Raw genomic sequence first — 24,826 nt, 5'->3', positions numbered from 1 at the left:
CAAAATTCTCTTAATGGAAAAAATTTCAATTCCCTGGAGACTGCAAAAGGCACCTGGAACAGTTCTTTGCTCAAAAAGATAAAAAGTTTTGGGAAGATGGAATTATGAAGTTGCCTGAAAAACGGCAGAAGGCAGTGGAACAAAAGGGTGAACACATTGTTCAATAAAGTTCTTGGTGAAAATGAAAAATGTGTCTTTTATTTTTACTTAAAAACCAAAGGCACTTTTTGGCCAACCCAATACATTATCAAGCTTTTTCAATCTATGCCAGTGGTTCTAAACCCTAGCTGCATGTTAGAATTTTCTAGGAATCTTTGAAGATCCACCAATGTCCAAGACACTCTCAGAGAGATTAAATGACCTGGAGACTGGGCATCAGTCTTTTTTAAGATTCTTAGGTAATGATAATGTGCACCCAGGACTGAGAATTACTGATCTATGTCAATCTTATAGGAGAAAAATATACCAGTATACTTCACTTTGCATCTTTCATATTCTTTTAATATGTTAAAATGCTACTTTATTTCCTTTTCTATGAACTATGCCCATATTCTTTACCTATTTTTTATTAAGTCATGGATTATTTTTTTAATTGACTTGAAAGAACTACTTAACTATTAACTATTGGGAAAATTAGACCGTAATTTGCCATGAGTTGCAAATATTCTTCCTGGTTGAACCCAGACTTTTGACTTCGCTTTGGGAGGCTCTTGCCAGGCAGAAATTTACTTTTACAAGGACAAACATATCCATCTTTTTTTTTATGGATTCTGAGTTTGTGTTAACACTTAGAAAAGTCTTTTTCACATCCAGATCTTTTTTTAAAATGTCTAACAGTTCCTTCTAGTTCTTTTATTGAATAAACTATATTTTTTGTGGAGATATGAGATACCACCTTTATCAAATACTAAATTCCCACATGTATTGTGGCTATTTCTGGAATTTCTATACTCTTCCACTTATCTGCCTATCAATTCATGAGTCACACCACTTTTTAAATTATTGTAGCATTATAATATACTTTCTTTTTTCCAGCTTTATTGTGATATAATTGACATGTAACATTGTATAACTTTAAGGTATACAATGTGTTGATTTGATACACTCATATTTTGCAAAATGATAACCACTATAGCTTACTCACCACTTTAAGCTTCACACACACCTAGCTTAACAGCTGCATCATGTCACATAACTGCCATTTCTTTTTCGTAATGAGAATATTTAAGATCTACTCTCTTAGAAACTTTCAAGTATAAAATACAATATTACTAACTATAACCACTATGCTGTACATTAGATCCTGAGAACTTATTCATTTTTAAACTGAAAATTATATATTTTTTTGATCAACATCTCCCCTTTCCCCCAACTCCCTGCTCCTGGTAACCACCATTCTAGTCTCCATTTATATGAGTTCAGCTTTTTCAGATTCCATATACTGTATAAGTGATATCACACAGTATTTGTCTCTTTGTCTGACTTATTTTACTTAGCATAAAGCCCTCAAGGTCCATCCATGTTGTCTCAAATGAAAGGATGTCCTTTCTCATGGCTGAATATATATATATATATATACACGGCTGTGTGTGTGTGCAGATATCTGCATACACACACACACACACACACACACACATATATCACAACTTTATCCCTTCTTCCACTGATGGACACTTCTGTTGTTGCCATATCTTGGCCACTGTGAATAATGCTGCAATGAATGTGGGAGTGCAGATTATCTCTTTGAGATCCCATTTTCACTTCCTTTGGATATACACCCAGAGGTAGGATTGCTGGATCACGTAATAATTCTATCTTTAATTTGGGGGGAACCTCCACAGTGTTCTCCATAGTGGCTGCACAAATTTACATTCCCGCCAACAGTGCACAAGGGTTCCCTTTTCTCCACACCCTCTCCAACACTTGTTCTCCCTTATCTTTTTGATGACAGACATCCTAACAGGTGTGAGTTGATATCTCATTGTGGTTTTGATATGCATTTCCCTGATGATTAGTGATGTTGAGCACCTTTTCATGTACCTGTTGGTTGTTCTATTTTTGTGAAAAATGCCATTGGAATTTTGATAGGGATTGAATTGAGCTAGTCACTACTTAGTAGTCTTCTTTTCTCAGAGTTTCCCTATCTTTTTTTTTTTTTTTTTTGGTCTATTTTTTACATGAACTAGTAAACCAGAGGGAAAATTATCCAAAATATAGTACAAAGAGATAAAGTTATAGGGAATATTAAAAAGTGGGTAAAATATAAATAATTTTCAGGAAGAAAAAGAATAGGAAACAGAAAACATACTGGATAAGAATTTTCCAAAATTGCTGCAAAAAAAATTCTTAGTTTGAAACGCATGTAGCCCAAACAGGATAAATAGAACTAAATCCACAACTAAATATGTCACAGTAAGACTGCAAAATGCTAAGGGCAATGAGAAAAACTTAATTGTTACCTGAGTGTTTTCTTTATGCCAGCTACTATTCTAAGCAATTTTCTTATTAACTCAACTACTCCTAACAACATTTCTGTAAGATTAGCACTATTCTTTTCCCATCTTATAATAATGAAACTAAGGTAGGGCAGATCCAGGATTTGACCTCAGACAGTCTTATATCAGAATCCATGCTTTTAAGCACTATGTTATACTGCTTTTCCAGCAACTAAAATGATAGCAAGACTCCTCAAAAGCACCAAAAAATAAAAGTTTACTGACAGGCAGTAAAAAACTACTAAAAACTGTACTTCGGAAAGGAAACTGAATCTAGACAAAAGGAATGAAACATAAGAAACAGCAATAGTAAGCAAAGAAATAGGTAAACACATCTATGGGGTGGGTGAAGCAGTTTAAAAATAATAAAGTTTTAGATTTGAATAGAAGACGGGTAAAGACTGATCAGAATTCTTAAAAACAAGGACATATGTTAAAAATTACAAGAATCTTTTAAAATCCAATTCTATACTCAGCCAAATTATCAATCCGAAGTTAAAAATAGCCATTTTCTTACATAAAAAAATCCCCCAAAATTTACCTCCCAATATAAACTCATTTTTAAAATATATATATACAAATAGGTAAGAAATAAATATAGCTATGTCTGTTTTCAGGGGTTACTTTATATATATATATTTTTTTTTCCCCATATTTCCATGTATACGTGTGTGTGTGTGTGTGTGTGTGTGTGTGTGTGTGTATGTATTTAAGCTCTGTGCACTGAGAGAGCCTAGAAGCAGTGACAAGACAATAGCCATGTGCATGCCTAGCATCCAGATTCTAGCTTCCAAAAGGAACCAAGACTCCTTGAAGAAATGGATGAGTCTAAAAAGCTAGGGAAAAGAAAATACAAAATTAGCCTGGAGCATCTTACAGAGCCAAAAAGGGGGGAGAAAAGATGACGCCATGTTGAAAGGACCCAAGAGGTGGCCTGAAAGAGTGCCCGAAGGCTAAAGCTGGAACAATTTATTTGAGCAACAAAATAGATTATAATAGTATTAAATTACAATCCAAAGGAAAAAAAATGAGTTCATACTTATATAAACAATTGAATAAATTCCTGTTGATGTAGACAACTGAATAAATAAACAAATGGGGGACAAGGGACAAATCTTTACAGAACTATTCCAATTAATAAATGTGGAAAGTATGTGGGAAATGTTTAGAAAATCACCATTAGGACACCACAGTTAAAACTGCTGTAGGCAAGAGCCACTGACGAATGCTAAAATGATTGGACAAACTTTAAAGAGAAACAGAATAGTTGCATAGCCTCCCCTAAAATATTTACTAATTACTGTAGTGGTTTTAACACGTCCATAAATTCTTTGATACTCTTTGCTCTCTCCAGGAAGTGAAACGTAACACCCTCTCTTCAGTGTGGGCTGGACTTAGCTACTCTCTTCTAACAAACAGTATATGGAAAGGGAAAAATAGTAACTTGACAGTGGAGAAACCTGCAAGACACCATCTTAACCAAGTGACCAAGGTTAACCTCACCAGTGCAGGCCATGTTGATAGCATGTACTCCTTACATACTGAGAAGGGCACTTCACCTATAAAGAGTATTCTTTCCCCCAAACCAATAACCCTAGTCTAATCATGAGAAGAACCCAAGTTGAGAGACATTCTACAAAATATCTGACCAGTACACTTCAAAAGTGTCAGTGTCTGCCTGGAAAAGTCTGGCATAGGCGAAAGGAGATTTTGAGACCATTTCAACTAAATGCAATGTGGTATCCTGTACAATGTTTAAGAAAAAACAGAGTACCTTTATGACATGGGGTTCTAGGTGGATATTGTAAATAAGTCCCCAAAGCACAAATATTAAAGAAAAAAATAACGTGTTTGACTATGAACATCAAAATTAAATATTTCTGTCATCAAAAGGCCCTGTAAACAAAGTCTCAATCCACTGATTGAGAAAAAATACATGCCTAGCAAAGGCTTAATATCTAGAAATAACTCCTGCAAATTCAACAGGAAAAGACAAAAATATCCCAATTTTTAAAATGGACAAAGGATATGAACAGAAGAGATACCAAATGTACAAAAAAAATTTGAAAGTTACTCATCTCACTATTAATTAGGGAAATAGAATTTAATACAACAATGTACAGAAAATTCAAAGAACTACATTTACCAAGGAAATAGCTTATAGTGAAGGTAAAATGGCCAATTATTACCATGTTCATGTGTCTTATACAGAAAATATTATATTATACATACATGTAATATTAAATATCATAAGGAAACATTCATTTAAGCATTTAAATATACTTACTTACTAAAACCGAAGTTGACTGACTGATCGCTGATAATTTCAAACTGTACAGGACGATCCCCCATGCAATATTTTCTTAATAACTCGAGGCAGTTATGTATTGTTTTTCTTGAGGGTTTATTTTCATGAAAAAGATCACCCCCTAACAAAATGAAATCCACCTAATCAACAGAAAATAGTATGAAAATTAGTATGCTTTATAGATACAATTTTTAAAACTATAGCGCAAAGAGATAGAAAAAAAATCTTGTAAAAGATACAATTATGTGTGGAGATTTAAAGCTTCATATTTTGTTTAGTTAAAGGGCCTTTCAATCTGGTTATTAATATGACTTCAGCTTAGGTTCCTAGACCACCTTCAAAAAGGCCATCTTCAAATTACTACACCAAGTTTCTAATTCACACTACCCAAAGTGATCATACTTCTTTTTTTAAAGTTATCCAAATCAAACATAAACTTAGCACTTTAATAAAACCTATGGAAGGGATAGCAGATTCAATCCAAATTATTCACTTGATTCATTCAACAATTTATTTAGAGTCCCTACAGGCACTGGCAGCTAAGGAAATAGCAATCTACAAAATATATCATGTCCTTGCCCTCATTAAATACAGACAGCGTGCCATACCCTATACTGAGTGTGATAAATAAAATACGATCCCTATCCTAAGTATGTTCAAAATCTAACGGGAGAGACAAACTGCTAAGCATCTAAACGTCAGTCAGACTCTGACACGCACTAGAACAGATATATAAACAAACCAGGAGTAGAGATGACATTACAATTCATTCCAACTGAGAGGAGGAAATTCACCTGAGGACAACGTCTGGGAAGAATGGGCTAACATGGTGGCATCTGAGTTGCACCATGAAGGATAAATGAGATTTCGAGGAAGAACATTCAGGAACAACCAGAGAGAAGGGAAATCACACAGAAAGAAAGTCCAACACACTTTCAAAAGTGTACAATCTACTTAAAGAAAGTTGATTAAGTTCTTAATTATACAAAAGAACCCAGCAATACAGATCGCCATGGGCTACAGTAGTGAGGGCAGCAGGATATGTCACCACAAAATGGACCCACTGTGGCAATGTGGACTGTTTTGAGCTGAAGGCAATTAAGACCCAGCAGAGTCAGGAAAAGCTTTTTTACCTCTCTCTAAACTGCCTAAAAGAATCTGGATGGGGGCATGTACCAGGAAGAGAGCTATTACCAGAGACAATTTCTGATATCAGAAAGACATCGCATGGCATGGCAAACACCTGTTTACCAAACATGTGCTCGTCTCATCTTCCTGTGCATTGCCTTCCTCCCCTTTAAAGCCCCAGACTCCTTTCCCCTTCTCCTTAGCTCAGGATAGCAGATAAGCCTCAATTACTTCACTGCTGAGGAGTCTCATACTTTTGTGGGGCTCCCATACATATGAAATTTATTTTTACCCTGTTAATCTGTCTTACGTCAACTTAATTATTAGACCAGCCAGGGAACTTAGAAGGAAATAAGGAAAAGATTTCTGCCCTGACAACAGTCAGAGAGACTTCAATAAAAATGTGGGATTTAAGCCAGGTCTTCAAAACTAAACATGATTTGAGTTAAAGGGAGAAAATGATCATAATCCAAGGCATAGAAAAAACAACAAAGCAAACAAACATTTTTACAGGGGAGGGGAAAGAGAAATAGTTGTTTCAATGATATAGTTTCACTTTTACCAGACGAAAAGAGTTCTGGAGGTTGGTCACTCAACCATGCAAATGTGCTTAACACTACTCAACTGTACCCTTAAAAATGGTTAGGATGGTAAGTTTTATGGTATGTGTATTTTACCACAAACAACAAAAAAATTTTTTTAATATTTTTAAAAACTGGTTTGTGACTCCAGGGATCACTGAGAACACAACTTGCTTCTCTGGTATTTCTGCCCAAAGTGAATCTACTCATGAGGAAACGTCAGACATCTCCAACTGAGGAATATTCTTCAAAAGTAACTACCCTGGACTCTTCAAAAATGTCAGGTTCATGAAAGACAAGGCAGACAGAGGAAACATCCCAGATTACAAGAGACTAAAGAGACGTGACAACTAAATGCAAAATGTAATCCTGGATTGGCAACTGGACACCACTGACCTGCCCCCAAACTGCTATGACAGACTTTGTCGAGACAACTGGCATCTTAGAATTACATGATCGTACTGAATCAACATAACTCCCTGGTTTTGATAAGTGCACTGTGGTTACATATGTAATTTACTCTCAAATGGTTCAGAAAAAGTGTGTGTGTGTGTTTATGAAGAGAGAGGATAAATCAAATGTAGTAAAGTGTAGGAAAATCTCGGTGAAGGGTAAGGAATTATTTGTACTATTCTTGTAATGTTTATGTAAGATTGATATTGTTTCAACATAAAAGTTAAAAAAAAAAAAAAAGATTCCAAAGAACTAGAGAGTAGAAATAAGGCTGGTTAGATGGCACAGACCCACAAAATAGAGGACTTAAAAATCGGGAAGAACTTAGATTTCAATAAGAAGAAATAATAAACACAAATGATGGGGGGAAGTAAACATGCATTTGGAAGTACCAGTATGGGGCTGTAGGTGGGAGGGGGCAGTTAAGATTAAAGGACGCAGGGAGGGGAAACAGGAGGAAATGCAAGGGAAGGAAAGGACAAGGTAAAGAAAAAAAAAAAAAAGCTCGTGCTCAGGGAAAGAAATACTTCAGCACCTAAGAGTTGGAAAAGAAAGGACAGAGGATTCTCTGGCAGGAAACAGACATTCTTTGACTCCAAATTTCTCTGCCCTCAGGGTAAAAGGAGACACATTTATAAGAGTGCTTACTGGGCTGCCCTGGTGGCTCAATGGTGGAGAGTCCGCCTGCCAATGCAGGGGACGCGGGTTCGTGCCCCGGTCCGTGATGATCCCACATGCCGCGGAGCGGCTGGGCCCGTGAACCATGGCCGCTGAGCCTGCGCGTCCGGAGCCTGTGCTCCGCAACGGGAGAGGCCGCAACAGTGAGAGGCCCGCGTACCGCAAAAAAAAAAAAAAGAGTACCTACTGCTTGCCAGATCCTTTCTAGGTACTAGGATACACATGAGCAAACAAAAAAGATTTTTCATTCTCATGGAGTTCACCTTCTAGTGGAGAAGATAATACACACGTAAATAATTCAATAAATTATTTCAGATGGTGCTATAAAAAAAAATAAATGAGTAATGTGATAAGAGTGTTGAGACATCAGGTAAGACCTCCCCAAAAAAGGTAAAACTTGAATTGAGAACTGAGAAGTCAACCCTGGCAAGATCAAGGTGCTCTGAGCAGGAAGAGAACCACACATGCAGAGGTACCAGAGTAGAACAAACATCTCTGTATGGATGAAGCACAAACCAACCAGGCAGAGTGGAAGGAGATGAAGTCTCCTGGCAGGGGCCAGATCACACTGAACCTTGTAGTTTAATTTTTATTCTAGATTCAGTGGAAGGCCACTTAGATTATAAGCAGCAGAGTGACATGATCTGACATGGTTTTTGGAAGTTCACTTTGGCTGCTATGCTGAATACTGTAGGAGGAAAGAATGGAAGTAAAAAAACCTAAGGGGAGCTACTGCAGTCCAGCAAAATATGACAAGTTTTGGACTAAGTTTACAGACATGAAGGTAGAAAATAGTAGAGAGGTTCCACTTGTATCCATTTGGGAATAAGAACCAAAGGACTTGCAGAAAAACTGAAGAGAACTCTGAGGAAAAGTCAAGGTTGAAGTTTGCAAGTCCCCAGAATTTATGTTTATTCCCCAGCTGTCTTTTGGGCTCGAGATGGACATTTCAACTGTCTGCTGGAATGTTTCCTTGAATGTCCTATTGGAATCTCCAACTCAAATGGTCTCAATCAGAATTCATCACCTTCCCACATTAGGAAGGATGTTATAAGGAAGTATGAAAATAAGGAAGAAATCTTCCTTATTTAAAACCTACTTCTATTATTGGTACCACCATCCACCCAAACATAATACACTCCAGAGTCACCGTCATCCCCTTCTCCCTCATCCCCACCCCCTACGACTGACTAACCAATCAAAGTATCCAAATCCTCTCTTTATCTCCTGCATTCATTTCCTCTTTTCCATCCCATGGCACCACTTTTAAAAAGCCTCCAACTTATCTTGCCTTCATGCTGTACTCTGTTGGCAGAAGACTTTCTGTTAAACGGGGTACAAACTCCTCAATCTGGTATTTGAAGCTCTTGATGCAGCTCAAACCACATTTCTAGTCTTTCAGCGCGCTTTCTAACTCGCGACCTACCAGTGAGCCAAACAGCTGCTGTACCCCTAATGGACCAATCATCTCGCCTCTGTGCCCTTCCTACTGCTTCACGGGAGGTGTACACTCTCTTTGTTCTTCACTCATTAAAAGCCTACCATCCTTCTAAGCCCAAGTTAAATGCCACTTCATTCACCTCATCTTGCTATCCTCATCTAAATGTGATCTCTTCTACCTCCAAACTCCCAGGAAATGCTGTTTATACTCTTACGGCTCTTGCATCTGAGCATCTTTGACATTTATCGTATCTCACATACTGACTTGCTTGCTGCATGTTCTTTGAAAGCAGAAACTATGACAGTCATCTTTACATTTCAAATAGAAACTGCCACAGGATACTGCACTCAGTAAACACGGTAAATATTTGTAAATTTTTACAGACTATTTACAAAAGTAGCTCCTACTTGAATTCAGGGAATAAAGCACACAAATTCTGCTTTGGGCTTTCAGTATAGATATTTAAGCAGGCAGTGTGAGGACATGGGCCTATAAAACAAACCTCTATCTTTAAAAGGAAAAACAGCAAGTTGAGTGGGGCTTCCGTGGTGGCGCAGCGGTTGAGAGTCTGCCTGCCGATGCAGGGCACACGCGTTCGTGCCCCGGTACGGGAGGATCCCACATGCCGCGGAGCGGCTGGGCCCGTGAGCCATGGCCGCTGAGCCTGTGCTCCGCAACGGGAGAGGCCACAGCAGTGAGAGGCCCGCATACCGCAAAAAAAAAAAAAAAAAAAAAAAAAGAGCAAGTTGAGTAAGGGAACTTGGTAGAAATCGCAAAAATGCAAACTAAACTCACATCATTTTCCTGGGCAAGTCTTAAAATTTCATCAAGTGTTACAAACGTATCATTTCCTCTGACGGCATCTTTTTCCATAAATCCCAGATGAATATCTGTTGCAACTAAGATTTTAAATGTATTTTCATCATCGCTGTATTTAAAAAGAAGAAACATGTCAATATAATTCATTAAAAGGATGTTCAAGCAAACTGAAACCTAAATCTATAAAATAATAGCAGTTATGACGTAAAATCATTTTTCTAGCCCTAAACGAGGCCCAAAAATTTGAAGCATTCAACAGACCATTAATGTCACAGTTTTCTTACCACTAATACAAAGCAGAACAAATGTACACACATTTTTAAAAGGTTCTGTAACTGCTTCAGAAATGTATAACCTCATTACAACCAGTTTCATAAACTGATATGTAACCTGAATTTGAAAGCTTGGTTGTTTTCCTGCTCTGTTCTACAGCAAAAATCCAAGAGGATTTGATCTCAGTATCTAAACTTGCTATTTATCTACTTTGCATTTTCCCAGGAAAATTAGAATTAACTGGTTAATTTTAAAAGCCCTTCTCCTTACTTTATAAGTAGATTTTTATCCTAATAAACTAGTAACTTACATCCAGGCCCCTGAAGAGGTTTGCTCTCCATACAAAGTTAGTTTTTCACTAATGACTTTAGCCAAGTAACAAAACTAATTTACAATGCCATTTAAATTTGGTAATATTCAAAAGTACTTTCATGTGAAGCAGTAATATGATAGTTATTAATTCTCTCTTAAACTTAATATAATTTTTAATTGTCTTTAAAATATTTTGGTATCCCTGATCTCATCTCAACTCCCACACGTAAACAGGTTAAGTATTGTTATCTCTGAAAAACTAGAAAGCTATATACAGAGAAATTAACTGATTTATCATGAAACAAAATGGTAGAAATGGAACTAAAACCCGTTATTAACACTCAGGCTGTTTTCACTAAACCATAAGAACTTCAAAAAAATTTATATATATATCTCCAAAATTCAAATCTTTATACATAAGAGAATTTTCCAGAAAAGATTTCTCTTCATAAACTTCAAAATGATATGAAGAGTTCTGATTGCTATATACATACAAGTAAGTCAGAATACTTTCGGATCACATTACTACCCAGACTTCCATAGCAATTTGTAAGGTATTTTCCCTTGAGGTCTCTCACTTAAATATGAGAATTAATCTGAGAGTCTTTTTTTTTTTTTTTGGCTACGTTGGGTCTTCGTTGCTGTGCGCCAGCTTTCTCTAGTTGCGGAGAGCAGGGACTACTCTTTGTTGCGGTGCACGGGCTTCTCATTGCGTTGGCCTCTCTTGTTGCGGAGCACGGGGTGTAGGCGCGTGGGCTTCAGTAGTTGTGGCACGTGCACTCAGGAGTTGTGGCTCACGGGCTCTAGAGCACAGGCTCAGTAGTTGTGGTGCACGGGCTTAGTTGCTCGGTGGCATGTGGGATCTTCCCCAACCAGGGCTCGAACCCGTGTCCCTTGCATTGGCAGGCGGATTCCTAACCACTGCGCCACCACCAGGGAAGCCCTGAGAGTCATTTGTAATCCAATTATACAAATGAAGAAATGGAGACAAAGTTTAGAGGCTTGCTAACTTGTCCAAGGTTACACAATGCTAATTAAGAAATTAAGGGGACTTCTCTGGTAGTCCAGTCGTTAAGACTCTACGCTTCCAATGCAGGGGGTCCGGCTTCAATCCCTGGTTGGGGAACTAAGACCTCACATGCCGCAACTAAGCCCGCATACCGGAACTACTAAACCCACGCGCTCTAGAGCCCGCAACTAGAGAAGCCCGTGCACTGCAAGGAAGACCCGGCGCGCTGCCACAAAGACCCAGTGCAGCCTAGATAGATTAGATAGATAGATAGACAGATAGACAGACAGATAGATAAAAAGAAATTAAAACAAGGGTGAAATATTCCAAGTTTGAAGCTTTTTCCACATAACTTTTTCTAGTCCTTTTATTTATTTTCATTTTAGTCAGATTCATTTGCAATTTATTCAGTACTAAAGCAATTTACTTCTTTAAAAATCTGCTTTAAAAGACTTGCAGTAGGACCTCCCTGGTGGCTCAGTGATTAAGAATCCCCCTGCCAATGCAGGGGACACGGGTTTGATCCCTGGTCCGGGAAGGTCCCACATGCTGCGGAGCAACTAAGCCCGTGCGCCTAGAGCCCCGAGCTCTGCAACAAGAGAAGCCACCGCAACGAGAAGCCTGCACACCGCAACCCCGCTCGCCGCAGGTAGAGAAAGCCCGCCGCAACAATGAAGACCCAACGCAGCCAAAACTAAATTAAGAAAAAAAAAAGACTTGCATTAGCTAGTAAGACTTAGTTCAAGCATATTTATAGCTTCAATAGTTTAAGACAAAACATAAGAACATAAACTTATATAGCAATATGCCAACCTACTGCAAAACCCCAATCTATAGCTGCATATTATCTTTAGTTAATAAACATATAGCATGAAATGTTAACCATTCCAAATATTCATTTTGATGACTAACACTTGTATTCAGAGGCAAGGTCTTTATTTACTCATAATTTATTAAATAAGTTTTCTTTTATGGTGATCATAGTTGATAGACTGTAGAAACCCAAAGCAACAAAGACGACTTCGGAAGACAGGTGCTTACAGAGCATCTGCAGGACTCATTTCTATGATCAGTCCAGCTCCTCCAGGACCACTTCTCTCTCGAAGTACCCCTGGGTCCTGTGCTCAAACACGTCAGAAAACTCACTCGATTCCAAATTCTAAAACAAAATTATATTATTTAAAACACATTTTTAAAAAGCAGACTGGCAATTTTGGAAGTGTCTCATTTTCAATTAAGCACCTACTATACTTTTATTTTCAGAGCTTACAAAACAAAACAGAAAAACATATCTCCAGTGACACTCTACTTACACCATTATGATTACGCTCCTCTCCTGTTTCCCTTTCTATGCCCCATGGGAAGCTAATGCTTGTTAAATGAATGGGCAAAAAGGGTCACACCCAATAGTTCTGGTTTAGCACACGAACTCTGGATGTGCAGAAATGTTTAAGTTGCATGCATGGGCTACTCTGGAGCATGAGGCGACCCCGTATTTCCTGCTTAAACACAAATTTTTTTTTTAAGGAATGGGCTTGTTTTGAAAAGATAGGGGGTCCACGTTTAAAGCTAGTGTAAATAAGCAGAAACACGTGGTTTAAGGAAAATGGCCAGGATCTTTTGGGAGGAGCGGCTGCCACCGCGGAACGACCCCTCCCAAGTCCGGATTCCCGGTTCGGTGGGGATTCTAAGCCTCAGCAGCCCCGCACCACCGAACCCTCAGAAACCAGAACGCGGAAACCTCCCAGGCTCCTCCCGAGCCTACCCGGCCCAGAGTCAATCCTCTCTGGGCTTCCGCTCGCGATCCTGCAGATACAGAAAGCGACTCCTAAACTACCCCACATCTGGACTCTCCAAAGCCCCACCCTGGAACCCGAGGCTGTCTTTTACCCGGTAAGAAGGAGGGAGATTCTTGAGAAGAAAAGCAACAGCACCGCCTGAGAAGCAGCTTGGCCATAAACCTGAATTAAGCGGGAGAGAAAAAGCACCTCCTTCTCTCGCGATACCTCATAAATGACGTAGGCGCTTCAACTCCTCTCATTGGCTGCCGACTGCCGTAAGGTAGCAGGAAAAGTTGCAGCGAGGACCCGCCCTCATACAGGAGCCAATCCTGAGTAGCCCGGGGGACGAACCCCGGAAGCGAGCTTTCCGGCGGCGATTTTCCCCTCTCTAAGGTGGGTAGGTCTTTCTCGTCCGGGGCCACGCTTCCTGGTCGCCTGGCGCCACCTAAGAACTCCTGGGCCCAAAGGGGCGGGTCCCCTGTCGACCCCTGACGAGCCCTGCAAATCGGGCCGTGTCGTGGGTCCTAAGTAGGGCTGGAGCGGCTTCTTCGCTCGTAGAAGTTCGGAAGGCCGCAGACGCGACTCCTGGGCCTGTGAAGTGACCAGCCTGTGCTGGAGGGCCGGGACTGGTGGTCTTCTCCCTCACCTCCACTCCCCAGAGATTGAGCATTCGGACTCCAGTTTACAAGACTTTCCCTGCGTCCCCTTATTGTCTGCCTGGATCTCGGGTTCAGCACATCTGCATTGCTTTGTGCTGACAGCAGTAAAATAGAGTACATTAAAAAACAATGTGAAACTTTTGAATTAGAAAATTTGGTCTTTTAGTTCTATTGAAAGTTGTATTAATCAGAACCTCAGCGCCTTCACTTGTAAAATGGGGTTTACGGCCCCACCTGTCACTGAATTGTTAAGAGTTAACATAGTTTAGATCTCTTATGGAATGTGATCTTTAAAAAACATACCCTAGTTCTTCTTGGTGGAGTATCATCAAGTAGGTATCTTGATCGGCTTTTTAAGCCCTGAATCAGGGAGATGCACCTGGGGTTGACTTTTTAAATTAAATCCATTAAGAAATTTTTATATGTAATTTATTGTACCTGGAACAGTAAATTTAAATTATAAAAAGTTTTTATGAAAAGGAAAGGGGGGTATAAGATCTGTGCTATAATGTTACTGTGGTTGATACAAATGACAAGTGAACTATACAGTAAGGTATTTAATGAAGTGTTTAATGAGTAGATTTGTGATCACTTTTGTATTGCAAGGTTCAGAGAATAGTTTGAGGAAAGTGAAAATATTAGAACATACAGCCTTTCTGATAGGGTCTCTCGATTGACTCTGTAAAGTTGGACAGTCTTTGGAAATCCTTTAGTACAGTCCTTTCATTGTGCAACAAAGTAACAGGTCCAGAGAAGGTACTGGTCATGCGTGATAAATTTAAACTTGACTTTAATGCACTTGGCAGTAGTAATAAAATCTACTGATGCATTAGGATTGTATCAATTAAAGCTCGTGAAAATTAGGTAGAAAGAAATCAGTATCTTAGGGGTACACGACTAACTCTCAAATTTCTCGGAATCCATTCCAAGCAAAATCAAGTGATAGGGCTTTAATTCTGTTTAATTCTACAAATATTTCTTAATGTTTGCTTTATATAAGTGGGACATAAATGTAAGTTAAATATAGTCCCTATCCTTAAGCTTACAGTCTTTTAAGAGACTAAAACAAGAACAAAATTAGTGGTGAAATAAAACAGTATGTAGCACAAAAAAAAAGTAGAAACTAGAGAGAGATGTAATTTGGAGGCTCAAGAAAGACTTAATGAAGGAGGCAACATCTGAGAAGAGTCATGAAAGACTGATAAGATTTCGACAAATATAGTTGGGAAGCTGAGAAATATTTTTTAAATATCTATTATTCTCATTTTGTTTAATTGGTTAAAGTTTAATCTGCTGCATAACTCTTTAAGCTGATATTGGTTTATAAATTGTTATGGCAGCCTAGCAGAATAAATATCATTTCCTTCAGGAAGCCTTCTCTACTCCCTGAGGACTGGGTTAATTATGACCTTCCTGTATATTCATCATATCTAGATATGGTCTTATTATAGCACTTAAACACTGTCTTTGCCAATCTCCCTGACGAGACAGGAAGCTTCTTGAGGTTAAGACGTGGATCTTGATCATTATTGAATCCCAGTACCCAGAGACTGGCACATACCAGGCATTCTATTCATCTTTGTTGAATGAAGGAGTAAATGACAGCCAAAGTTCGGTTTCAAAACAAGAACCCAACTAAGAACTATAGTTATCTGTCAGTGAATAGGACTACTTTTTAAAGCAGTGAATTTTCCTAAGCCTGAAATTATTAAAGTAGAAGTAGGTTGATTATTACAGATGTCATGATAAAGATATCTGCATTGATGAGAGATTGGGACACATGTCCTTTGGGGGCTATTCCATCTCTAAGAATCTCTGATTCTTGGAAGTAGATTTTTTAGGAACTAAAAATTTTTGCTCCTGCTTTATAACTTCTGTGTGTCTAGTCTATAAAAATCGTGAATGTGGTTATCTTTATTAGTTATAATTTAAAAGCTTCAAGCATTAATCACTGTTAGCATAATACAATGTAGTATGTGAACCAATAGATTCAAAATAGTGTTATAACCACTGACTTAGTAGAAAAACAATATTAAAAATAAAGATAACTGAAATCTATCAGTTCCAATATTTAATGAATGTGAAGGGTATTAATAAACACCAAAAAAGTTTAGACAGGGTTTATTTGTGTATATTTGCAAGACTTATCTATGCTATTGATAAAGCCTCAATAACCATTTTGCTCCTAATTTTTGTGTTTGTGTTTCAGATCTTGATGAATAAAATAAAGCAGACATAATTCATCTCTGGAAAGATAATTTATACTCTGGCATTTGAAATGCTTTGTATTTAGAATAGTAGTAAAAATGGAAAAAGAGAAAGTAAATGATGATGGAAAACCAGACCCAGAGAACTCCTTGGACTTTTCTGAACACTTTAACCAACTTGAATTATTAGAAACACATGGACACCTTATTCCCACTGGCACCCAAAGTCTCTGGGTAGGGAATTCTGATGAAGATGAAGAGCAAGATGAAAAAACTGAAGAGTGGTATCAATTGCAAGAAAAAAAAATGGAAAAAGATCCAAGCAAATTGCTTCTTTGGGCTGCTGAAAAAAATCGGGTAAAAATAAAAAGAACAGTTAAAGAGGAAACCTTAATTTAGTAGGAAACGTATTAGATTGGAAGCCAGAAGACCTGTACTGAATCTTGCTTTAGTCTGTAACTTTGGGCAAAGCCTACTGTTTCTGAACCTCTATTTTCTTATCTGTAAAAATGGCCACCATAATACCTGCCTCTTTCATACGGGGTTTTATACAGAGGCAATGTATGTGAAAACACATAGTAAGCTACAAAGTGTCACATGGGTATTTTGGGGAGCTTTAAGAATAATTATAAAGAGAGCAAGCAATCATCTGTATCTTTAAATCATTTATATTAAGTCATTAGGGTCATCCTAAAGACAAGTATTTAGTAAAGAGAGGATGGGAATTAACATTTATTAAATACCAACTATACCATGTGCCTTACTACATTATTGATTTAATCCTCATATATCCCTATAAGATACGTCATATTCTTCCCTTTTACAGATTAAGAAGTTGAGATTCAGGAACATTAATTTGCCCAGAATCGTCCAAGTAGGATGACCCTGCTTAACAGCCAAAGTCTGTTCTTCCCACTTAGCCGTTTGTATCTTGTTTTACTAAGTTCCCCCATGTCTGTGTTAATAAACTAATAAATGATCTTATATTTTTGGATAACTTTTTAAGCCAAGAGCAGACTGCATCCCACCAGAGGTCCTCAGACCAAACTGAAAATCACTTCCTGAAAACATGTATCTGAGGTTGTTTTAGTTAGAAGGAATTGCGCTCCTTAATCTCGACTTCCTTGTTACCATTGTATTCTACTGTTAAAAGAAGTTTTTTTTTTAATTGGAGTGTAGTTGATTTACAACGTTGTGTTGGTTTCAGATGTACAGCAGAGTGATTCAGTTACACATATATTCTTTTTTAGATTCTTTTCTCATTTAGGTTATCACAGAATATTGAGTAGAGTTCCCTGTGCTATACAGTAGGTATTTTTTAAAGTTTTATACAGTATGTATATTGGTGTGGTAATCCTACTACAGAAAGATCAGTCTGTTCCATTACTATGTTTTCTTCGCAGATGAAATTTAAAATATTAATACAATTCTAGCCTGTATTATTCATCTAGGACTATAGCTTTTATACAATAAGCCTTCATTGGACCAGGAATAAATGTATGGTTTGGTATTCAGAGAATCATGCTCTTAGAATCAACAGTTTATAGTTAACACTGACTTGTTCATTGTTAAATCAGTTCCCCACCCCCCCCAAAAAAATCGTATTTTTTATTTTACAGTCATCTGCTAACAAAGAAGTTTTTATTTAACTTAATTAAATCGAACACTAGATGGTTTAATATTCTTTGCTTATTGTTTCATTTCGAGTTGGGATTGTAAAAGATCTATTTTCTTCTCAGCTGACCACAGTGCGAAGACTGCTTTCAGAAAAGGCCACCCACGTGAACACTCGAGATGAAGATGGGTACACCCCGCTCCATCGAGCAGCCTACAGCGGACACTTAGACGTGGTCCGGGAGTTGATTGCACACAGGGCAGATGTTCACGCGGTGACTGTGGATGGCTGGACACCCCTGCACAGTGCCTGTAAGTGGAATAACACCAGAGTGGCTTCTTTCTTACTGCAGCATGATGCAGATATCAACGCCCAGACAAAAGGCCTCTTGACCCCCTTACATCTAGCTGCTGGGAACAGAGACAGCAAAGATACCCTTGAACTCCTCCTGATGAACCGCTACATCAAAGCAGGTCTGAAGAACAACCTGGAGGAAACTGCATTTGACATCGCCAGGAGGACAAGCATGTATCACTACCTCTTTGAAATTGTGGAAGGCTGCACAAATTCTTCACCTCAGTCTTAATGGTTCTAATAATTTTCTTAAGTTTCTAAGTCCCAGTGCCTCCTTTGTGTGAGATGTGAAATGTCCCCATCATACAAAGTTGACATCAAAAGTCTTAGGACAGTAATTCAGTGGTAATATCACGATAATATCCTTCCAAGTGAATTGCCTGACCTTGATGTCAAAATGTATTTGGAAGTTGATTGGATATATCTTTAATGATTTCCGTGGTGTTTGTGATTTTTATCAAATCATTTTAACTTACCTATACTGAAAAACTTGTCACAAGCTGTACAGAAAACTAATGATATTTTTGGTGCTGATCCAAGAGAAATGTATTTTTAAATACTCCCCCATCCTAGATCTTTGTGCAGTATTTAGTATATTAATGTGTATTTTTATAAGGTCAGGTAACTCAGAATTTCATTTAAAACTCTTAATATACTGGTGCAGTTCAGCTGTCTTCTCTGCATCACCATAGCCATTTGCTTTCATTGTAAACCGTAAGAATGAACATATTAGTGTCTTGAATCTCCGTAAATTAAAAAAAAATCAAGACACCTAGATCTTTGTTTTCTAGAACCTAGGCCATTTTCAGGAAGTAGCTAGGTGTTTAATCCACGAATTTTATATACTGCCCCCTCCCACAATCCACACAATCCTGTGGACCATCCTACCTCACCCTGGTCAACCTGCATATTCCTTATGCTGCTGGTGAGTCAGCACGACCCTTCAGACATGCGCACAACTATACCTTGGTTCAGATCATAACGTATCTATCTGCTCTCCAGCTAGTTTTACCTCCCTGGTCCTACTGAGCTGGGCACTGCTCATCTAGACTCTCAAGTTCACAGGAGGTGTTCTTTTCCAGGGTCCTCATTTTATACAAGCCACACAAAGACAAAGTGACAGGGAAAAGGAATTCTAAGAATGAGGGGATGATGATTATATTGGGGTGAGAACCGCAAAGTGGCTCAGGCCTTTTTTAAAAGCCACATTGTGGATAGTGACAAAAGCATAAATATAAATATTCCAAAAAAAAATAAAAGTTTTGAACAACCAAAAAAAAAGCATGAATTCTTTTTTTACCTGTGTATCTTCCTTGGATCCATAACATGTTTATTCATTCCAGCTAAGAGATGGAAGCAACCCAAAAGCCCACTGACAGATGAATGAATAGAGAAAATGTAGTATATACAGAAAATTGAATATTATTAAGCCTTAAAAAAGAAGGAAATCCTACCACATGCTACAACAGGAATTAACCTTGAGAACATTATGCTAAATAAAATAAGCCAATCACAAAAAGACAAATTATGTATGAGTCCACTCATATGAGACATCTAAAATATTTAAATTCATAGGGACTTCCCTGGTGGCGCAGTGGTTTAAGAATCCGCCTGCCAATGCAGGGGACACGGGTTCAAGCCCTGGTCTGGGGAAGATCCCACATACCACGGAGCAACTAAGCCCGTGCACCACAACTACTGAGCCTGCACTCTAGAGCCTGTGAGCCACAACTACTGAGCCCGTGTGCCACAACTACTGAAGCCCATGCGCCTAGAGCCCATGCTCCACAACAAGAGAAGCCACTGCAACGGGAAGCCCGTGCACTGCAACGAAGAGTAGCCCCCTCTCGCCACAACTACAGAAAGCTCGTGTGCAGCAGTGAAGACCCAACACAGCCAAAAATAAATAAATTTATTAAAAAATAATAATAAAAATAAATAAATATTCAAATTCATAGAAACAGAAAGTAGAATGGTTGTTGCCAGGGTCTGGGGGAAGGGAGAAATAGGGAGCTGGTGTTCCATGGGTATAGAGTTTCTGTTTTGCAAGATGAAAAGTTCTAGAGATCCATTACACAGCAATGTAAATATACTCAACACTTTAAAATGGTTAAGATGGTTTAAAAAAACTATTAGTCATATAGAAAAGATAATTGCAAATGTTTGTGATTGTCAAAGTACGTTAAATGGTCTCATTAATTTTACAAGTAAATATTATGATACAGATTTGGAAAATTATCTTTAAAAGATAATTGACTGTTTAAAGAAAAATATTAACAATTTTTACAGAGTTTATAACATATCTAAAAGTAAAATATATGTCAACAGTTATATAATGGCTGGAAGGAGAGAAATGGAATTTCTTTTTTTGGCTGCATTGAGTCTTTGTTGCTGCGTGAGGGCTTTCTCTAGTTGCGGTGAGCGGGGACTGCTCTTCATTGCAGTGCATAGCCTTCTCACTGCAGTGGCTTCTCTTGTTGCGGAGCACGGGCTCTAGGCATGCAGGCTTCAGTAGTTGTGGTGTGCAGGCTCAGTAGTTGTGGCACATGGGCTTAGTTGCTCCACGGCACATGGGATCTTCTGGGACCAGGGATCGTACCCGTGTCCCCTGCATTGGCAGGCAGATTCTTAACCACTGTGCCACCAGGGAAGTCCTTGGAATGCTCTTAAAATATGCCTAAAGCGGTATAATATCTCTTGAAGGTAGCCCATGAAAAGTTAAAGTTGTATACCATAAACACTAATGCAACCACTAAAATAACAAAGCAAAGAGTTACAGCTAAACTTCATGATAAAAACTCTCAACAGACTAGGAATAGAAAGGAAGTTCCTCAGCCTGATAAAGGACATCTAAAAAAACCCCAAAACTTAACATCATACTTAGTGGTGAAAGACTGAGTGCTTTCACTCTAAGGTTAAGAATAAGACAAGGATCCATCAACAGAGGAATGGATAAAGGAGCTGTGGTACATATATACAATGGGATATTACTCAGCCATGAAAAGGAATGAAATTGGGTCATTTGTAGAGAGGTGGATGGACCTAGAGAGTGTCATACAGAGTGAAGTAAGTCAGAAAGAGAAAAGCAAATATTGTATAATAACACATATACGTGGAATCTAGAAAAATGGTGTAGATGATCTTATTTGCGAAGCAGAAATAGAGATACAGACATAGAGGACAAATGTATGGATACCAAGGGGGAAAGCGGTGGAGTGGGAGGAATTGGGAGACTGGGATTGACACATATACTGTGTATTGATACTATGTACAAAATAGACAACTGATGGGAACGTACTGTATAGCACAGGGGACTCTACCTAATTCTCTGTGGTAACCTAAATGGGAGGGAAGTCCAAAAGGGAGGGGATATCTCTATGTGTATGGCTGATTTATTTTGTTGTGCAGTGGAGGCTAACACAACATTGTAAAGCAACAATACTCCAATAAAAATTAATTTTAAAAAAATGGATGTTCTCTTTCAAAGTTTCAAATGCTCCCCTAGTAAATAAAACAGGTCACATTTTCAAAAAAAAATAATAAGAAGACAAGGATGTCTGCTCTCACCACTTCTATTAAACATTTTACTGCAGATTCTAGTCAGGGCAATTAGGCAAGAAAAGAAAAGAAAAGACATCCAGATTGGAAAAGAACTAAAAGTATCTCTATATGCAGGTGATATGATCTTGTATATGAGAAATCATAAGGAATCCACTGGGAAAAAACTATAAGAACTAATAAATGAGTTCAGCAATGCTCCAGGATACCAGATCAATATACAAAAATCAACTTTAGTTTTATATAGTATCAATGAGCAAACTGAAAATTAAATTAAGAAAACAATTTCATTTATAATAGCATTGACAAGAAAAAACGTACTTTGGAATAAACTTAACAAAAGAAGTACAAAACTTTTGCTCTGCGAACTATAAAAGATTGTTGAAAGAAACTAAAGCAGCACAAAATAAACAGAATGACATCCCATTTTCATGGATCAAAACACTTATTATTGTTAAGATGGCACTACCCCCCACATTGATCTATAGATTCAATGCAATTCTATCAAAATTCCAGCTAGCTTCTTCACAAAAATTGACAAGCTGATCCTAAAATTCATATGGAAATGCAAAGAAGCCAGAAGCGCCAAACAATCTCGAAAAAAAAAAAACAAAGTTGGAGAACTCACACTTTTTTATTTCAAAACTTACTAGAAAGCTTGTGGTACTGGCATAAGGATAAACATATATATCAATGGAACAGAATTTTGAATCCAGAAATAAACCCTCACATTTATGGAGCACTGAATACTTTTGACAATAGTGTCAAGAAAATTCAATGGAGGAAAAAATAGCCTTTTTCAATAAATGGTTCTGGGAAAACTGGGTATCCACGTGCAAAAGAATGAAGTTGGACTCCTACATCACACTATAATGTTAATACAAAAATTAAAATGATCAAATACTTAAATGTAAGAGTTAAAACTATAAAACTTTTAGAAGAAAACAAATGGAAAAAATCTTCATGATATTAGATTTGGCAATGATTTCTTGGATATGTCACAAAAAACACCTCATTAAAGGAAAAATATAGATAAATGGGACTACATCGAAATTAAAACTTTTTTAAAATCAAAGGACACTATCAACAAAGTGAAAAGGCAACTCATTAAATGGGAGCAAATATTTATAAATCATATATCTGATAAGGGATTAATATCCAGAATATACAAAGAACTCTTAAAACTCAACAAAAAACCCAATTCAAAAATGGATAAAATACTTGAATAAACATTTCTCCAAAGAAGATATACAAACAACCCGTAAACACATGAAAAGATACTCAAATCACTAGTCAGTAGGAAAATGCAAAGCAAAATCACGAAGAGATACCACTTCACATTCATTAGGATAGCTAGCTGTTATATTTTTAAAAAGGAAAGTAACAAGTGTTGACAAGGATATAGAGAAATTGGAACCTTTGTGCATTGCTGGTGGGAATGTAAAGTGGTGCAGCCACTTGAAAAAGTTTAATGGTTCCCCACAAAATTAAACACAGAACTACCATATGATCCAGTAATTCCATTTCTAGGTATATACTCAAAAGAACTGAAAGCAGGAACTCAAAACTGATACTTGTACACCAGTGTTCATTGCAGCATTACTTGCAACTGCCTAAAGGTGGAAACAACCCAAACGTCCATCAACAGATGAACAGATATACACAATGCTGTAGGTACATACAATGGAATATTATTCAATCTTAAAAAAGGAATTCTGATTCATGCTACAACATGGATGAACTTTAAAAACATTATGCTAAATGAAATAACCCAGACACAAAAGGAAAAGATTGTATGATTCCACTTATATGAAGTACCTAAAGTAGTCAAATTCACAGAGACAGAAGATAGAACAGAGGTTACCAGAGGGCAGAGAGAGGGGGAAATTGAGAATTATTGTTTAATGGGTACAATTTCTGTTTGGAATAATGAAAAAATTCTGGAAATGGATAGTGGTGATGGCTGTACAACACTATGAATGTACTTAATGTCACTGAATTGTATACTTAAAAATGGTTAAAAGAGTAAATTTTATGTTATGTACATTTTATCACAATAAAAATAAAGCAGTTATACCTCCAGATCCCCCATTCTTAGCAGCTAGATGGATGACCCCCCCTCCACTCCAGCAGAACATTGGAGGTAATTCACTGAAGGAAGTCAAACAGGCTCTCTGGATGGAAGGTACAAAGCACAGTTGAAGGCAGAACCACCATACTGAAACGGGAATTTCATGAATACTTACATTCTACATATTAAGCCTTCAGTTCTCCTCTCCCCCTCACTTCCCAGGGTGCTGGTACCAGACTGATTCCCTCCAGCAGGGAGACGGGAGGAGTCACTCCATGGAGAATCGGAGCAGTTCACGAGATAAGACCTTAAAATACCAACATGAGGGCTTCCCCAACTGAACAGCCGAGACAGATCACCCATCAGTGAAACCCCCAGTTGATAAGCCCACCTGTATGCACAGTCATATGTCCACTACTAGATAGGGCATGACAGTCAAAGATCACCTGAAGGTAGAGGAAAGCTACTAAGAGAACAAAACAAACCAGAACAGGTAACCTGGGGGAAGCAACAATTATACAAGAAGAAAGTAACATTGGAAATGAAGTGTATCATTAATATCCTTAGACAGATAAGATATTGCATCCATGGTATAAGGCCAAAGTGTTATACAAAAAAAGAGACTGCAAAAACAAAACAAAAGCAACCTCTTGCTCCAAATAAAGCCCTAGATTTTCCCATTTGCTATTCAAATTAAACTTTTCTGAGTTTGATTTTCTCATGTGTAAAATTAGTTTTTATATGGATTCAAATAGATTGTGAATACAAAAGTGCTTAGACACTACAGGAGTTGTTTATTAATAATAACAGCAACAACTTACAATCCAAAAGTTGGGAATCCTCAACATTGATTTATTCGATCATGTGAGTGTAGCAGGGAGCGGACACGACAAGCAAAGCACTGCGTGAAACCAGAGACCTTTCCTTAAACTCACTGTCCAGTCCCTCCTCCCGCCCCTACTTGTTCCAGGTGGTGATTTATTCTTTAGCCTTTGGGGGCCAAACTTTTCGGAATTCGGATTCCGGCTGTGGCACTTCTAGTTGTGTAACCTCAGACAATATCCTCTGCTTTTCTTAATCTCAG

The 24,826-nt window shown here is 37.9% G+C and overlaps 2 protein-coding genes across 2 annotated transcripts in view; one reads left to right on the top strand and one right to left on the bottom strand.

Annotated features, from left to right (window-relative positions):
• The window catches only part of MRE11 (MRE11 homolog, double strand break repair nuclease), a 64,388-nt gene extending 50,917 nt beyond the window's left edge, over positions 1-13,471 (bottom strand). The window contains exons 1-4 of the mRNA XM_082660219.1: positions 13,388-13,471; positions 12,539-12,656; positions 9,880-10,012; positions 4,783-4,943 (exon numbers count right to left, since the gene is read on the bottom strand). Of these exons, the coding sequence (XP_082516345.1) occupies positions 4,783-4,943; positions 9,880-10,012; positions 12,539-12,558 (314 nt within the window). The 5' untranslated portion in view covers positions 12,559-12,656; positions 13,388-13,471. The remainder of the gene's footprint in view (positions 1-4,782; positions 4,944-9,879; positions 10,013-12,538; positions 12,657-13,387) is intronic.
• Positions 13,472-13,617: 146 nt separating this feature from the next.
• Positions 13,618-18,351, top strand: ANKRD49 (ankyrin repeat domain 49). The gene is made up of 3 exons (XM_082660803.1): positions 13,618-13,671; positions 16,147-16,501; positions 17,884-18,351. The coding sequence occupies exons 2-3, from the start codon at positions 16,244-16,246 to the stop codon at positions 18,343-18,345; spliced, it is 720 nt and encodes a 239-aa protein (XP_082516929.1). The 5' UTR covers positions 13,618-13,671; positions 16,147-16,243; the 3' UTR covers positions 18,346-18,351.
• Positions 18,352-24,826: the final 6,475 nt, after the last annotated feature.

This window comes from Grampus griseus, assembly GCF_964374135.1.
Source record: "Grampus griseus genome assembly, chromosome: 8".
Taxonomy (NCBI): Eukaryota; Metazoa; Chordata; class Mammalia; order Artiodactyla; family Delphinidae; genus Grampus; species Grampus griseus.
This window is presented reverse-complemented; position numbering and strand designations above follow the sequence as displayed.